This window comes from Opisthocomus hoazin, chromosome 12, assembly GCF_030867145.1.
Source record: "Opisthocomus hoazin isolate bOpiHoa1 chromosome 12, bOpiHoa1.hap1, whole genome shotgun sequence".
NCBI classification, from domain to species: Eukaryota; Metazoa; Chordata; class Aves; order Opisthocomiformes; family Opisthocomidae; genus Opisthocomus; species Opisthocomus hoazin.
The window spans coordinates 1307492-1325419 of NC_134425.1; the positions used below are offsets into that span (position 1 = coordinate 1307492).

Consider the following 17928-nt stretch of genomic DNA (forward strand, 5'->3'; position numbering starts at 1 on the left):
CGGTGGTAAAGTTTCTATTTCGGGCCCCTCCGTCACGCCGAGCCGCTGCCTGCGCCCGCGCCGGGCTGGGAAACCCGCCAGCCCCGCAGCCCCGAGGGGTCCCTGCACAGCCCCGCTGCCTCCGCCACGGCCAAACGCGCCAGCAAACGGCGAAACCCGCGGCCAGACAGAGACGGCTTTTGTGAAAGCCGCAGATTCCTCACCGCTCACCTTGGTTTGGGCTTTTCTGTTTGGCTTTTTCCGCTGAAATGGCTGGTTTCTTGGGAGACGTCCCCGGCAGAGGAGACCCAACGCAGCAGCCCGAGACCGTGCGGCGTTGCCACCCACAGCCCGAATTCGCAGACGGGGTCACATCGGGGTGGCTGAGCTGCTGCTGTCGGAGGGCACCGGCCGGGGGGACGCTCGGGCTGGCTGCGGCGGGGGGGCCGCCGTGCCCTCGGACCGCTGCTGGGGAGGCTGTCCCGGGAGAGCGGGCACCAGTTCGGGATGCTTTGATGCTGGGGAAGGTCCGGCCAGGGCTACCGAGGTGTTTGGGGCTGGCATCAGAGTCCCAGGGGATGCTCGCCTGGCTCGGGGGGGAGATACAGAATCACAGAATGTTCGGGGTTGGCAGGGACCTCTGTGGGTCACCCAGTCCAACCCCCTGCTGAAGCAGGGTCACCTACAGCAGGCTGTAGAGGACCTTGTCCAGGTGGGTCTTGAATATCTCCAGAGAAGGAGACTCCACAGCCTCCCTGGGCAGCCTGGGCCAGGGCTCCGTCACCCTCAGAGGGAAGAAGTTCTTCCTCGGGTTCAGCTGGAGCTTCCTTGGCTTCAGTTTGTGCCCGTTGCCCCTTGTCCTGTCGCTGGGCACCACTGCAAAGAGCCTGGCCCCGTCCTCCTGACACCCACCCTGCAGATATTTGTAAGTATGTATTAGGTCCCCGAAGGGCAGCTGCCAAAGGGCAGAGCCAGACTCTGCTGGACGTGGCAGTGCCACTTGAGGGGGTTCAGCGTGGGAAACGGTGGATTCTCTGTGCTTGAGGGGACAGAAAAAGCCGCAGCTGATCTGACCCGGCGCTGCTGACAGCCCTGCCTGGTGGGCGAGAGGCCGCCGGGCCCTTCTGCCAACACATCTGCGCTGCTCCCCTGCCCGCCCCACGCTCTCCCTGGCCAGGGAGAACAGACACGTCCCTTTTCTCTCTCGGCTGGTTCCCCTTTCCAGAGCCCGTCAGCTAGCCCTGGCCGCAGAGCTGCCGCCGCACCGCTGCGGTGCCCAGACCCAAACGCTCCACACAGCGAAAGAGAACGGTTCGGATAATTGCTTTCTGCAGAACTGTGGGATTTGTAATTGAGGGTGAAATTACATCCAGGGTGCATTTCAGGACTGAAAATAGCGTGATAAATGAGCTCAGCCTTTTCCTGGTTGACTCAGCTAATCCCTCAGACGCCGACAGGCAGGTTGGATCCTCTCGGCTCTCCTTGGGCTCAGTAAATACCAAGGCCAAGTCGTGGCAGCTGCAGATCTATCCCGAGCTGCTGCCTGCAATATATAATCTGCCCTTCCTTCTGCCTGCACCACAGCTCGGCAGCAGAGCTGAACAGAGGCCGCTCGCGCTCCTGTTTTGATTTATGAATATGGATTTTGTTGGTTAAGCCATTAGGAGCGGCGATGAAGCAATTGGGCGTACATCCCGAACCGCAGCTCGCCTCATTTGCCGCCCGCTCGGCAGAACGTTCTCCGTGTCTCCCCCCGCAACGCCGCTCATGCAGAGAAGATGATATTAAGGCTTTGTCTGCGACGCTGTAATTCCACCTTGCCGCCCCGAGCCCTCTCGTACGTGAAACGACCCCGCCGCAGGCAAGGGAACGGCTGCAAGCGGAGACTGCGGAGGGCTCGCACCCGTGCCCAGCGGGAGAAGCCGATACCCTGCCCGAAAGGCTCGAGGAACGGCGTGAAATCGGCTGGGACCCCAGCGGGGACCCTGCTCCGGCTGCTCGCAGCGTGGCCCCCGACGCTGCCATCCGCCCCGGGGGGCTCGGGGATGCCCCCGGCCGGGGTAGCTGGGCTGGGGGTGACCCCCCCCGCTCCGCCCCGTGGGCAGCGCTCCCCGGGGAGCAGCACTGACCCCCCCACCCCACCCCGGAGCAAAGCACTCGGGAGGAGGGTTACCATCACGGCCGCGGCTCGCATCGCTCCCCAGGGAAGGCCAAACCGGTTAAATCCCTCTTCCGAGGTCGCGTTCCCCGTTCCCGGGTCAGCACGTCCCAGCCCCGCTCCACGGAGCTTTGTACCGGCGCCGGGTGAGAAACAGGCTGTGCCCGGGAGGCCCCGCTGCGCAATTAGAGAAAACAAAGACGGAGAGGGGAATTGTCCGCACGGCGCGGCCAGGGCCGGGGTGCAGCCTCTGCCGCCCGGCTCCCAGCTGGCCGCTGGCTCCAAGCCGGATTTTGTTCCCCATCGTGGCCGTAGCTGCTTGTTTTGGAGAGGCGAGGGCTGGTGATTGCCTCCAGCTGCCCTCGTGTCAGGCTCCGCGTGGGAGCGGGCCAATTTGGCACCTTCTCGCTAACGAACCGGCACGAGCCAAGATGTGGTCGTGGATGAAACAAACGTGTTATCGGCACGGGAGCCTTCGGGAAGAGTCCCAGCGAGGGCAGGTTTCTCCTTTGCAGCAAGGAAGATGCTCAGAAAGGAGCACAAATAACATCCCAGATCTCTCCCTCCCAGTGGCAGAAAATTCAATTTCCACGTTATTTATCCGAGCAACTCACAGAACTCCCAAATGGAGCGGATCTGCCGCAGCCGCCCAGCGCATCGCTTGCCAGCCCTCCCCTCCTCGTTTGTTTTTAATTAGCGGCAACATGCAGGGGGCTGAGCCAGGCAGCACCGGCGCTGCTGACACACGGGCAGCTAACGGAGCTCGCCGCCTCCAGCCCGGGTGAGGGGACATCGGGCAGCTGGGTGCACACCACCGCCGAGCACGCCGCGAGCACGGGTGGGGTAAACGACCTGGATGAAGAGTTAGAATGTACCCTCAGCAAGTTTGCTGATGACACCAAACTGGGAGGTGTGGTAGACACACCAGAAGGCTGTGCTGCCATTCAGCGTGACCTGGATAGGCTGGAAAGCTGGGCAGAGAGGAACCTGATGAGGTTCAACAAGGGCAGGGGCAGGGTCCTGCACCTGGGGAGGAACAACCTCATGCACCAGTACAGGCTTGGGGTGGACCTGCTGGAGAGCAGCTCTGCGGAGAGGGACCTGGGTGTGCTGGTGGACGACAGGTTAACCATGAGCCAGCAGTGTGCCCTGGCTGCCAAGAAAGCCAATGGGATCCTGGGGTGCATCAAGAAGAGTGTGGCCAGCAGGACGAGGGAGGTTCTCCTTCCCCTCTGCTCTGCCCTGGTGAGGCCTCATCTGGAGTACTGTGTCCAGTTCTGGGCTCCCCAGTTCAAGAGGGATGAAGAGCTACTGGAGAGAGTCCAGCGGAGGGCTACGAGGATGAGGAGGGGACTGGAGCATCTCCCCTATGAGGAGAGGTTGAGGGAACTGGGCTTGTTCAGCCTGGAGAAGAGAAGGCTGCGAGGGGACCTTATAAATGCCTACAAATATCTGAAGGGTGGGTGTCAGGAGGATGGGGCCAAGCTCTTTTCAGTGGTGCCCAGTGACAGGACAAGGGGCAACAGGCACAAACTGGAGCAGAGGAAGTTCCAGCTGAACCCGAGGAAGAACTTCTTCCCTCTGAGGGTGCCGGAGCCCTGGCCCAGGCTGCCCAGGGAGGTTGTGGAGTCTCCTTCTCTGGAGATATTCAAGACCCGCCTGGACGTGGTCCTGTGCAGCCTGCTCTGGGTGACCCTGCTTCAGCAGGGGGGCTGGACTAGATGACCCACAGAGGTCCCTTCCAACCCCTACTATTCTGTGATTCTGTGAAAGGCAGCGGAGCAGGGGGCCAGGTCGCTGCCAGGAGGACGCTCGCTCTGTGTCTCGGGTATTGAGGTAACGAGGACTGAGGGGCAGGGGGTCAAACCTCACTCAGCGGTGACGGGGCGAGCTGCGAGACCGGCCCCAGCCCGGGGCTAATTTGGGTTCCCAGAGGCGAGGTGAGAAAAAGCCGCAGGGAGAAGCCAACACCGGGAAAAGCACTGTGCAGAGAGGCGAGACACGAGGGCTGGAGCGAGCTGACAGCGACATTTAAAGCCGTTGCGTCCTCCCTGGCTCAGGGGAAGCGCAAAACGTTGGCAGTGGCTGAGGTGGGTTGGGTTGTCCCCTGGGCACTGGGGCAACAGCCTGTGCCATCTCCCAGCCCGACCTCGGAGCAGCCCGCGGGCTCCGAGGGAGCCCCAGCAGGGACAAGCGTTGTCCCCCAGCCTGGCCCGGGGAGATGGCGGGGCCACCAGCAGCCTGGACCGACGGACAGCGAGACAGCGGACCCGGTGCCGGAGCAGGGAAGGAAGCGCGGCAGGTCGGCCAACGAGCTGCTGGCTGAATCGTTGGGAGGGGGCTGCGGGCTGGTGGGCACCCATCGCCCCCCACGCCCTCGGCATCAGTGTTCTCTGTCACCTCGCGCTGCGTCCCCGGGGAGCGCAGCCCATCCCGCTCGTTTTCCGTGGGAGAAATCACCCTCCCGGGGCCAGGCATCCTGCAGGCGTGGGTGCTGGCAAACCCACGGGCTGGGGTCCCCCCCAGCCCCCCACGCACCGTGGCACCGTCAGCAGGCCGGTGCGGACACGGGGGGCAGCGGGAGAGCACCCCGTGGGAGCCTGTCTCCCGTGGGGTGCTCAGTGCCGCGGGGTGCCCAGGTCCCGCGGGGTGCCCCGGTCCCGCGGGTGTCCCTGCGTGTCCGTTCCCGCCCCCCCCCGCGGACGCGCGGCCCCACGCGTGCCCGTGCCCAGTCTCTTGGCGCCCCCTGGCGGACGCGCCGCGCCACAGCACCTCCCTACTGCGGCGGGGCCGGGTCCGCGCCTCGCAAGCCACAGGGTGACCACCCCGAGGACCTGTCCTTAATTAGCCGCGTAGGGCCCGGCCGCTAATTAAGCTCCTGTTCGTCCTCCTCGCAGCCGGGGGGGGGGAAGGGGTGCATAGAGGAAGGGCAGACCCCGGTCTGGCCAGCCGAGCTCCCCCCCCCTGTTCGGGGGGGTCTCCAAAGGGCTGGAAACTGGGGCCCTCCCCCTCCCCGGGTCAGCACGGGGACTCCCAGCGTCGGGGAGCAACTGTGGGGATCTGTCTCCCTCCGTCCCATCACACACCCCGGGGGGGGGCAGAGGACGCTCCCCGCTCACCGGAGAGCGAGAGCTCGGCCTGAAACAGGCGGCCGAGCACACGCAGAGAGCAGTGAGAACTTCCAACCCTCCCAAGCAGCACCGAGAGCAGGACTGAGACACACGGCTCAAGGTCAGGGTCACAAAAATGACCCGAGGGCTGGAACCCCTCTGCTGGGAGAGCTGGGGCTGCTCAGCCTGGGGAGGAGAAGGCTGCAGGGAGACCTGAGAGCAGCTGCCAGGGCCTGGAGGGGCTGCCAGAGAGCTGGAGACGGGCTGGGACAAGGGCATGGAGTGACAGGACAAGGGGTGATGGCTTTAAACTAAAAGAGGGGAGATTTAGACTGGATATAAGAAGAAATTTTTTACCATGAGGGTGGCGAGGCACTGGCACAGGTTTCCCAGCGAGGTGGGCAATGCCCCATCCCTGGAAGCATTCCAGGCCAGGTTGGACGGGGCTCTGAGCGACCCAATCCAGGTGCAGATGTCCCTGCTCGCTGCAGGGGGTTGGGCTGGATGGCCTCTGCAGGTCCCTTCCAACCCAAAGCACTCTCTGATTCTCAGGGTGCTGGTGCTCCAGCTGAGCTGACCCCGCGCCTTGCCAGGCCGGCCGGCACAAGGCCGCAGAGCTGCCCAGCAGCACGCGTCTGCCGACAGCCGAAAAGAAAACAAGCGTTCGGCAGGAAGGCAGAAGCATTGCACTGAGAGGGAACAGCAAAACCTGAGGTTGCTTTCGGGTCCCATCCTCAGCCCAGGGTAAGGTCTCCAGCTGCTGCCAAGGGAACTCATTTTCAGGCACGTACTTGCAGCGTCGAGGAGCGAGACCCACCTTCCTTCCCGGCGGGCACCAACAGGCCTCCGGCTCCGCGTTAAGGCACCAAAGCCTTGCTGGTTTCAGAAACAAGCCCAGTGGGAAGAAGCACCACCACAAAGGGCACCGCTGGTGGAACTCGCCCGCAGCTTTCCTTTGGAACACACAAAAAACAAGCAGCAAGCAGAAGTAAGTTCACAAAACTTTCCTTTTTATTATTTGAAACTGGAAAAGGCTCCTTGGGTAACAATGATCAGGTGTAAAAGTAACACACACGTTTTGCTCAGCGTTCTGATACCTGGGCTGAAGTAGGCCAAGCGTTGCAAAGTCCCGTCCGGCTTTAAGGCGGCCCGTTCCTCTCAAAGCCCCAGATCCCTCGGACCGGGGAGCAGCCTGGGCAGCCGAGCTGTTTAAACGACAGTTATCATGTTCCACACGGGTATTTGTGGCATGAAACTGAGGTGTTTGATGTCAAACAGTGTTTTAGAAAGAAAAGCTCACCTCTTCCCTCTGCACGAAGGAGGGATCTGGTGTTTCATCTTCATTTTTACTAAGTACTTTACAAAGAATTATTTACGCTCGAAGCCTACAGGAGACGCCCAGATTAATCACATTAAAGTGGTGAGTGCAAAATACACACGGAAACAGGGTACACCTGCTTAGGGGAAGTAGGGGTATCAATGAAAAAAAAAAGTGCAGATCGCTTTAATTAAGCTAATGAACACAGTCGATCTGAGTGCCCTTTTCCTCAAAAATTAAAAAAGACTGCAATCCAAACAAAACCCAGAATCGTACATTTTAGTTTAGCACACACACGAAAGAGAAGCCCGCGGCACTCACAGCTTGGTAACCGCTCCTCCGCTCCACTGCCTGACCGCGCATCCCGAGCACCTCGCTGTCCAACTGGGGAGCGGCGCGGTCGGCCTGGGCCGCCGCACGAAGCCCGGCACGCGATCCTTCGGCAGCCGAACGCACCAAGATTATCGGCCGCGTGAGCAACCAGCTACAAGACAGAGTTAATACATTATCGTTTCCTAAACTAGCAAGTTGAGATTATACAACTCGTTTCCACACAACACCCAACGCTCCCATGAAATTCCACTAGTTTTAAATTAATAAAAAGCAATAAAAAGCCATTCTTGTTTAAAAGTAAACATCGAGCCGGCTGCACTGTGTTGTTTCCTGGTAGCTGACGCCTCCACGCTCGCTCACACACGAATTCACGTTCTCCCCAGGACAAGTTTCCAGCCGTCCAGCCCCCGCCATCCCATTCCAGAGCAGCAGCCCCGCACTGTGCACTCCAGAGGGAAGCCGACAGCCAAAGTTACAAGTAATTCCCTCCTTCCTCCTCCTCTTCAACAACAAAAGCAGCCCCACAAGTCCGCGTGGCCTGCAGGGAGCCTCCTCCAACCACAACGCCCGATCACAGCACATTCAGAGCCAGGAAATCAGGCCCAGCACAAACAAACAGGCTGGATGCGGATCTCTGACGCCTCTGTTGTCCAGCTGGCCAAGCCCATCTGTTCTGACAACACAGAGAGCGGTCGAGGAACACAACGCAGCCCGAGTTCCAGCTGAACCCGAGGAAGAACTTCTTCCCTCTGAGGGTGACGGAGCCCTGGCCCAGGCTGCCCAGGGAGGCTGTGGAGTCTCCTTCTCTGGAGATATTCCAGCCCTGCCTGCACGCGGTGCTGTGCAGCCTGCTCTGGGTGACCCTGCTTGGGCAGGGGGTTGGGCTGGGGGACCCACAGAGGGCCCTGCCAACCCCCCCCATGCTGGGATTCTGTGAGAGGCTGAGGGAGCTGGGCTTGTTCAGCCTGGAGAAGAGAAGGCCGAGAGGGGACCTTAGAAATGCCTCTAAATATCTGCAGGGTGGGGGTCAGGAGGATGGGGCCAGACTCTTTCCAGTGGTGCCCAGCGACAGGACAAGGGGCAACGGGCACAAACTGGAGCAGAGGAAGCTCCAGCTGAACCCGAGGAAGAACTTCTTCCCTCTGAGGGTGACGGAGCCCTGGCCCAGGCTGCCCAGGGAGGCTGTGGAGTCTCCTTCTCTGGAGATATTCAAGACCCACCCGGACAAGGTGCTGTGCCCCCTGCTCTGGGTGACCCTGCTTGGGCAGGGGGTTGGGCTGGGGGACCCACAGAGGTCCCTGCCCACCCCACCATGCTGGGATTCTGTAAGCCAGGCACTTGCTTACTGCTCCTGAGCTAGAACCAAGCCCTAGGTCTTGCTGGGACTGCTGGGGCAACGCTGCTCTGCAACCTCATTGCAACCACTTTGTTTTTTCCAAAAGGCTCTGCCAAGAGAGTATTCCTCCCCCCGACAAGTTGTTTTCCATCTTCCCCAGCACTTTCCACCCATCTGGGATCAAGAAATAAAGCCAAGTGTCCCCAAGATTTTTTACACAGCGAACAGGACAAGGACACGTCAGCACCAGAAATTTATCACCATCTGCAAGGCCCTGCAACACGTTCTCCCTGTCAACAGCTCCCAGAAACATGCCAAAAAGCTGGAAAACGAGGGTTTGGGAAAGCAGCAGGGTACACACCGAGACACACCGCCCAGGGGGGGGGTGCAGTCCACACCAAACACGAGACGGTAAAATCCTGTGCGGTCAGCACCGCTCCCCACGGGTACCACGAGGGACGATGGGACCGGCCACGAGCGATGCTCGGATCCAAGCTGCTGCCACCACCCATGGCTGCTCCCCACCTCCTCACTCCCCTCTCCCAGAGCCTTCGGAGCCGCAAGCTGTAAGCCCTCAGCGCGGCACCCTGCTTTTCTCCGCAAGCACTGACGCAGCCGCGCGCAAAGGAAGAGCAAAGGCCCAGCAGCACCCACAGCATTCCTGCCAGCCTCTCCGAAGTCGCCGTCTTGACAGCTTTCCTCGCCCGAAGCCAAATCCGAGGGAATTTTCTTCTGAAATGCCACAACAGCCTGCCAGGCTTTGAGGAGCAGAAGGTGAGAAGACGAGACAGAGGAATCTTAATACAAAATTTCCTGTTTTCATTGCCTTTGCTCTAGACAGAATAAAGCCACGGTGTATCAGCAGTTTTGCCTTTCATCGGGACTAGCACATGCTGACATTTTGAGGCCAATCTGGTACGTTATAAACACTACTACGGGGCAAAGCTGAGCTGTGAGAAGTTCCTGCAGGGCATCAAGCCTCTGCAAAGCCCTTCTCTCCAGCCAGCCGAGCAGGTCTCGCCTTCGGAAGGGAGACCCTTAACGCTGCCACTGAAGAGGTTCGGAAGCGACAAGCTACAAGCAGAACCATCGTAGCGTGGAGAACCGCAGATGCACAACCCGTGCCAACAGCCACCCAACAGCTCCTCGCCCCAGCGGCACAGCAGACCGGCACTCAGCACCGAGCAGAACACTCCCACACCATCTGCTATCCGTGGGTCTGCACTCCCAGCAGACTCCTGCTACCAAGGGGAATTTAAGCTGCAGGTAAGTACTAAAAGCATTCTGTAGCACAGCAGTGGAGCACACCTACACCGCCTGCACGCACTCGGCCAACCCAGCACAGCAGGTTACAGGGAGGAGACGAGCTACAGAGTCAGTGTCTGTCCTGATGAGACAGCGACTCCAGCGACACTTTATGGGGCCAAACTCTTTTCAGTGGTGCCCAGCGACAGGACAAGGGGCAACGGGCACAAACTGAAGCAGAGGAAGCTCCAGCTGAACCCGAGGAAGAACTTCTTCCCTCTGAGGGTGACGGAGCCCTGGCCCAGGCTGCCCAGGGAGGCTGTGGAGTCTCCTTCTCTGGAGATATTCCAGCCCTGCCTGCACGCGGTGCTGTGCAGCCTGCTCTGGGTGACCCTGCTTGGGCAGGGGGTTGGGCTGGGGGACCCACAGAGGTCCCTTCCAACCCCGAACATTCTGTGATTCTGTGACTCGGGTCTCAGGCCAAGAGCTTGTAGTGCATTCAATACAGTCTGCATTTTCAACCTCACTTTAAAAACAAAAGGCAATAACTATTAAGTCAGTTATGTAAAACTTCGGGGGGTTTATTTTTTCAGGTGAGTGGGGACATTGGAAGGAAGGAGGAATCCACAATCACAGCTACGGATCCATCTGCAGCCGAAGCAGAGCTGGTTTCAGGGACAAGCGATTGAAACAGCTGCCCAGGGGCACCTCTCCCACCCCTTTGGGCTGTCGGGGGGAACACAAAGCAGCCAACGTACTGGCTGCACCAGCCTAACGGCAAGCTCCAAGATAAAACTGGCCACCCAGATGCCTAACAGACTCCCAGCGTCTTTAGGTAACCCAGAAATCTGCATCATCAAGCTGGAAACCTGCGTCTGCAAGATTAAGCACCTGCTCTTCTGCACAGAGCTCGGCAGCCGCAGCAAGAGGCCGAGATGCCCGATTTTGGCTTCAGCTCACCTCTCCGCCCACACACCCAGGCTCGGAGATCTGCCACCCTCCCTCTCTGCTAGCCCTGCCTGCTGGGGCGAGATCCAAGTCAGCTCTTCCCTCTGCTGATCCGACAGGAACACCTCTAACAGGCTGTTCAGAAACAACCTACTTTCTATAGCTTATTCACTGGAACGGTGACAGCACTTCAGATCCTCACCTCTAACACACAGGCAGGGTTTCCACTGCCGACAAAGCAATAGGAAACAAAGAAAAAAGTGCCCCAAACCACCTTCAAATTCTCAGAGGTTTGCAGAACTACGTCCAAAGAGACTGGAATTAATCCTGTGAGCGACGTGACCTTCTGCTCAAAGTCTCTGCTGGAGACTCGCTTCTCACGCAGCTTGAGAGAGCGCTCAGGAGCCAGAAATGGCAGAACACCCTCGTGAGAGCGAGAATAAAAGCTGCTCGCAGTCAGCGAAACGAGGCAGTGACTGAAAGTTCACCACAGAAGGGGCCCGAATCCTCCCGGCACAACGCATCTACAGACACATTTACAACCCAAAACCTGCAGAAAATGTAAAGGCAGACTTTTGTTAGACACTGATCCGGCTGGTAGTGGGAACAGAAGAAACCTGGAGTTTATCATCACAGCCAGAGAGCAACTGCAACAAAGGACGTGTTCCGCCTGTCACCAAGAGCGTCCGTGCAAATGGCTCTTTTCTCTCCACACAAGGATCCCCATCACCTCTCCCTGCACAGGATTAGTAACACGTGCTGATGCAAATGCTGAGATGGTTTCCAGCACAACTCAGACTCTGCAGATTAATGCTGGCCAGGATTTTCCTGCATAGCAGAGTCTATGGGGAATCTGCTCCCTCGCCTGCAGCCCACACTTCCCAGCACAGCTCAGATCTGCCAGAACGCGCAGGTATCGCGGAAAGAAATGAAGCCCAGGAGCTTTCTGTGGAAGCAGCAATCATCTGGGACGAAACAAGTGTGACTAGAAAGGGAACAGAAGTGTCCTGTGAGCCGAGCAGCAGCACCCACCTGTCAGCACCACCCGAATAAGCCGCAGCAGTATTAGGAGAATCCCTCGCCACTCCCTGGGACTGCACAGGGCAGCCTGATACAAGGAGACACGTAACTGGGGTCACGCCAGTACCAGAGACACGTGGCACCTTCTGCTACCCATCACAGACAGGAGTCAGCAGGCTGCATTTGGGCTTATTTCACAGTCTGTTTTCTTTGTTCTCCTTCCTTTACGTTTTCAGGCCCAGTTTAAAAGATCTGAGGTGAACCCTCCAGGCACAGAACCAGTTCTGAATGCACCAGCTTCTGCAGTTTACACTCCTTTCCAGTTCCGTACCCAGCTCCTGTAAGAAAGAAGAATCATCTCCGCTATGCTCAGGGAGACAGCCAGACCTGGAGCCCCAGGGACAGCAAATCCACCAAGCTCTGGAAGCCAGGGCAACACTACACACACTGTCATTTACAGCGGGGAAGCCTCCCCTTGCTGCCAAGTTGAGGGAATTTCTCAAAAGCAAACCACCCACTCCAATCACTAAGCCAAGGATGCAGGTATTACACCAGCCTCTCTTGATGCTGCACCCACCCACAGATTTCTGGAGAGGAGGACATGCTTTGTCACTGCTGACACAATTTATCACGAAGCAGCCAGCCAGCCTGCAGCGGGGGACCGCACAGGTTTTCAGGAGGGTAGAGCAAGTCCTCCAGGAGGACAGATCGACTTAGAGCACAGCAAAAGCTCAAAATGAGTCCCTTCCAGGAAGAAGGGCTCCTTCTGCGGGAGAGTGCTAATGGCCAGAGCAGAGGGCTTGTGTCCATCCAGTCAATTAGACGTTCTTCTGATCCAGCTCTGACCTTGAGTTATTTTTGTTCCAATACATTCTTTCGGCAAGAAGAAAGCTCTGAGTCCTCCTCTGCAGGATCCCTTCAGCTACACAAAGCTATGCTACAGACTGGATAACGACGACTGCTAAGGAGCACTGTGGGGTGGCAGGGAGGAAAGGGCAGTCATGGATGCTTCAACCGGGATGTGTACATTTGGGGTAAAAAGGCTGTATTAAAAGTGCATGCTTTTATTCAGAGGTACTGAGAGCAAGGAATCCCCACCCCAGCCCTGGCTGGGGAGTGCAGCAGACTTTGCAGCCCCTAGCCCTGTCCGTCACAAACCACCCGTCAAGTAGCCAGCGACTGAATGTTCTTCAGCATTTCATCGAAAGCCTCACGGGAAGGCGCTTCGGCGTTCTGGAAGGAGACCTTGATCCGGCTGTAGAGACTGAAGGACTTCAGCTCCAGCCAGATGAATCCAAAGCGATCGTCATCAAAGAGCACAAAAACACCCGGTGTTCGCTCGGGGCTGGTGAAGCCGTGGCCAGCAATAAGCCCCGTCCCATAAAAACTGCAGGGAGAGAAGAACAGCGAAAAAGAACAGCAAAAATTACCCAAGATTTAAAACCAAACCAATCAACCAAAACAAAACAACCGAACAAAAAACAAGCACAAAACTATGCTCAAGCCATTGTCAAACGCACTGCCAGGTGCTCCAGAACAGGGAGTCTGACATTCAGCCCGTTCTTACCACACAGCACAACACACTGCTGGCACCATTTTAAGAAAAGAAACTCTCCACTGCTATTTGGAGGTTGCTGCTTTTGGCTATTCTAATTAGCACCTCCACAGCAAGGCTGAATTTTTCTGCAGTTCAGCCCCGTAATCCATCTGAGATTTACTTCTGCAACTCCAGGATCAAGCCAGGCCCAGACAATCCTCACAGAAAAGGAAAGGCATGTTGAGAGGGTGACCAGAGAGGCAAACCTTGTGACAAAACTCAGGGGGAGGGAGAGAAAGAAAAATCTAAAAAAAGAAAAATCAAACTGGAGCTGGGGGGGGAGTAAAGGTCAGCCTAACCTCCAAGCAAGCAGCAGGTGGAGCAGGGTTTTATTCAAACACAACTCAGTTGTGACAGCAGGGGCCTTCTGGGATTAACCAGCTATTGGTAGGTTTTTCCATCAGCACAGATGTTTGGCTGAAGGTCACCTGCCTAAGCCTCAGCTTTTGGGCTCTTTTTCCACACTTCATTTAGTATGCTGCTTCACTGATTCCAGGCCCCATTCAGTAAGGCGCTCTGCATACTTGCACCTACTGCTTAGGGTGCCCAGCACCTTCCAGAGCCGGCCCCAAGGCACCAGAGGCCAGGGAGCGGTGGGAGCGAGCACCGTGTTCCCATAGCCAAGGAACGCTCAGGACACACACAGAAACGGGAAGCAGCTCGAACAGATCTCCAAATATACGAGCTGGGCAGCTCTGGGAAACAAAACACATGCAAAAAAAAAAAGGGGGGGGGTGGAATACAGGAGAGGCGCTAGGCTTTAGGAGTAGCAGGATAAAATCTAGCAAGGAAGCGGGATGGCAGATGACAGTGCAGTAAAAACAGAGGGAGCACACAGGAGCACGGGAGTTAGGGCGGAAGCGGCCGAAAACCCGAGCACAAGGGGCTGGGAGATCGGCACGCAGGTAAAGGGCAAGCAGATACAGAACACGCCTCAAAGACTCCCCCGCTTCCAGAAGTAACTGGCACAACTAGGCTACAAAACATCTAGTCCCCGTTACCAAATCCGGCAGGTCCGGGGATAGTCCTCATTCCTCGATATGACTCCCATGGGCAGCACAAAGGGCTGGGAAGCTGGTGCCTGGTCCTGAGTCGTCCCCTCGGCCCCAGCTGCAGTCTCTTCCCCATCAGCACTTTCCCCTCCCAGGGCCTTCGCAGCAGGCTGGCAGGCAGCCTGCTGGGAGCAGGGCTCTTCCTCCTGCTGGTGCTCCTGCTCCTCCCGACGCACCGTCTCCTGCATCTCCAGGACGATGCGAGAGAGCTCACTGAAATCACGAAGGTTCTTTATGTCAGGTAGCTGCAGAGGATGCGCCAGGTCGATCTCCACAGTCTGCTGCCCAGCTGGGATGTTGGGATCTCCCTAGAGACAGGAAGCAAAAGGCATGGCTGCAGAGGCAGGGGGCTACAGAGTTCAGACCTGCATCCTCCCCACGTCCATCATCTGACTACTTCTACACAGTTCACCCTATTCTACAATCACCAAGTTGGCAACAAAAAAAACACCCCACCCTCAGACCTTGTTCATTGTTCCCTGTGCTGTTGAATCACCTCTGCTTCCAACCTCCCAGAAACAGAATTCGAAATCAAAAGCTACAAGCCAGGCAAGGGTGAAAGAAAGTCAAAGCTGCAACTGGCTTTTGTCAGAACCCCTCCCTGCAGAGCGGAAGGAGCTCGCTAGCCTGGCTTCAGTGAAGAGCTGCCAACATTTGGTACCTGCTCCTCAGATACATGCGAGTGACGCCCAGCAGCTACCAGCTGCTCACAGAAAGCAGCTGGAAGGGAGAGAAAAGGAAGGGGGAGCCAGGTGGCATCATGAGAAACTGTGCAGAGCAGGTTCCAGCTACTCTGCACGTGTTAAGATTCACTCGGTGCCACCAATGCCGATGAGAAACAGGGCTTGGGGTGGCAACAGCAGACCGCCTCCCAGATAGAGATCTCTCCTATGAATCCATAGCATCGAGAATGCTTTAACAAGCATCTGAGGGAAAGGAAAATGCACTCACAGTGATTTTAGTCCCCTTCGCTTTCTTTCCATGAAAGCTCAGCATGACAATCTCCAGCCCATGGCTCCCATACGTTCCCTTGAAGAGACCTGGCTTCATAAGGTCGTCAGGGCTGCCAGGAGGGAGGTAGATGCGTCGGTACGTCAAGCAGTTGCTGTGCAAAAAACAAAAGGTTAGAAAGGTTAAGAGAGAAGCCCTTGACACAAAGAACGTGTTGGCAGTCTGCTCCTCCAGGCAGCTCCAGGATGTCATCGAGAGGCAGGATCTGTGTTTTCAGCAATACCAACAAGCTTAACATTTCACTTCAGAGCTATGCAAGCACCCCCTGTCCCCACTTCCCTCCACCAGTCCTTGTCAGCACACCAGGAGGCTCCCGGTGTGCAGCAAGGGCTCAGTCAACCCCCCTGCTCCCTGGGATTTCTGGAGAACCCGAATGAAGCGTATTTAAACATCTGCTACAGCGAGGTGGCTGCTGTTAGAAGATTGGAGTGATGGTTAAAAGACCCCAAATTCTCAGGAACCGATTTCTGCCTAGCATACTACAAAGCATACTGCTCACTAATATGGATAATAAGCGGGTATTTGCTCCGTCTTAAAATTAAACACAGTTAAATGACTCAAAACCATCTTACTGTGCATAGTTATTGTAAAGAACTTGGAACTTTTAAATTCCTGCTGTCATTATATCTCATCTCTGTACAACCAGAAAGCACTGTGCTTCACCTTCTCTTTGCACAGAGCCTGCACAGACAGCACATTCCTCTGGCTGTTAAAGCCCACTGCAAGCACCCCATCTTTGGAACAAACGGCCCGACGTGCTCTTGAAGCTGCAGCAGCCTCAACACCCAGAAAGAGCTGGTGCCCTTACTCATATTGGCTGGTGTAGATGAACTTCATCAAGATGAGCTCTTGCATGTGTTCATGGAAGATGTCCTCCAGAGTTCGACCCCACTCTTCCCTGAGCCACGTGCGGAATTCCTGCAGCAAAAGGAGAAGAGAAAAGGGGGAAGATACAGGCATCTCATTTGTGACAGTGACGTGCCCCAACATGACTTCGCCTCGTCAGCACGATTCGCTGGCAGAGCCACAGAGAGCATCATGGCTGGATCTGGGAACAAGCACGTGTTGCTACAGACCTGGCTTGGAAATACACTTACCAAGTCATGATAATGGTAACTGCCCTATACTTGTAGGGCTGCACAAAATAAACATGCTTCCCTTCGAATAAATCGCATGTCCAGCCACCGTGCCTCCTCAGAACACAAGCACAAGCATCGCCTGTTACTGCAAAGCAGCTGATGTACTGCCACTTTATGTCCTGGCTTCCCTAGCAGCAACTCCTTTGTGTGCCCATAAGCTGACCCCGTGCCCTGCCCTGGCATGTTCAACATAAAGGGGAAGCTTTGGAACGGCACTGCAGATTTCGGAGGTTAAATCCTGCTCATTTAATACCGACGCATCTAAATCCGAATGGTGCTTTGAAAACATCTCCCGAAGCACCTCTGCACCAGCTCTGACAAGTTAATACCCTGCCACGAGTTAGCCTGATAACAGCTTACACTAAGATTGCAGCCTACCAAGTGATATTCCAAACCTGCTTTATCTTCTAAAGCCAGATCCTCCAATTACCATAACGCCACGCACACTTAACGCAGTGCTTTGAAAGCATTACAGCACTTCTCATCTGCTAGAGAACCAGCAAACATTCAGCTAAACCTTTCACCCAGCTGCTTCCCTTTAGCAGACCGACTTTTTCAAGTGTTTGTCAGAAGCCACTGAAGTATCAGATCTGTCACATTTAACTAGCTGGCAGCAAACCCCACTACCTGGAACAGGTATTAGCTGAAGGTTTTCATCCTGACATTTATGCCTGCACCTTAAAACACGGAGTTTGAGCTGGGAATCTGCCTTGCCAGGCACAGCTGACAGAGACATGGGATAAACCACCAGATGAAGCTTTTAATCCCTCAACCAATACGACAAGCAGTAGAAAGGTGCCCCACTGACAAGCAGGTATTCGAATGCAGCCGGTACTCAGCATTGGGCCTGTGTCTGGAATGCCTTAATTATACAGACAGCAATACCACAGAGATCGTGTCTCATGATTGCTGCATGGAGTCCAATGCATGCTGCTGTCTTTCTTTGGACAGGCCTGCTATCAACCAGCAACGGTGTCACAGCACAGGAAGAGAAAGGGTGCCGTGGTCCAGAGAGCACCGTGCTGCACAGAACTGCCTAAACCAGCTCTCTGCTCAGCGGGATGGACAGAACAGCCTGCTCCACCACCCTGCTGCACACTGAGGCAAGGCACAGGGTCTCCACCCAGACATTCTGCAGGTGTAACACTGAACCGATCCCATACGCCAGAGCCTTAAACCACACCTTGGCAAGTACAGAAGAGGTTCCCCAAGATCCTGCCATTATTCACATGTGGCCACTTTAAGTTTGTATTCAAGTCACAGATTAATTCTACTCACTTAAAAAAAAAAAAAAAAAAAAAGATTGTAGTAAATCAGCCAGAAGCTACCAGCCTGGGTTTTCATGGACGTTCAGAAATACAGAAATGAGAAGGCAGAAGACCACCTCCCAGATCCCAACATTAGCCAAGGGCTAGGTAAGACAGCAACGCTTTATCTTCAGAAAGGGGACACACAAGCAGCCTTCATGCAGACTCTTGGCAAAGCACTCTCACCTCTTGCCTTCCACCTGACATCCGATGGTGATCCGTCTGGTTGCATTTCGTGGAGAACTCATCCTTCTTCACAATCTGCAGTTACCATGGAGGAGAATTTAACAGGTTACAGATTGGATTTGAGATGCCTAGGCTGATGTAACTATGACTGCTCAGAGTAAATGCTTTACACAAGTGTCACTGAATTTG

The 17928-nt window shown here is 56.1% G+C and overlaps 1 protein-coding gene across 3 annotated transcripts in view; it reads right to left on the reverse strand.

The window, feature by feature from the left end:
• Nucleotides 1-6236: 6236 nt before the first annotated feature.
• The window catches only part of FBXO31 (F-box protein 31), a 28903-nt gene continuing 17211 nt past the window's right edge, over nucleotides 6237-17928 (reverse strand). For all 3 annotated transcript variants that reach the window (XM_075434063.1, XM_075434062.1, XM_075434064.1), the window contains 5 exons: nucleotides 17740-17814; nucleotides 15916-16025; nucleotides 15048-15201; nucleotides 14046-14404; nucleotides 6237-12834 (listed from right to left, as the gene is read on the reverse strand). In XM_075434063.1, coding sequence (XP_075290178.1) covers nucleotides 12612-12834; nucleotides 14046-14404; nucleotides 15048-15201; nucleotides 15916-16025; nucleotides 17740-17814 — 921 coding nt within the window. In that variant the 3' untranslated portion in view covers nucleotides 6237-12611. The remainder of the gene's footprint in view (nucleotides 12835-14045; nucleotides 14405-15047; nucleotides 15202-15915; nucleotides 16026-17739; nucleotides 17815-17928) is intronic.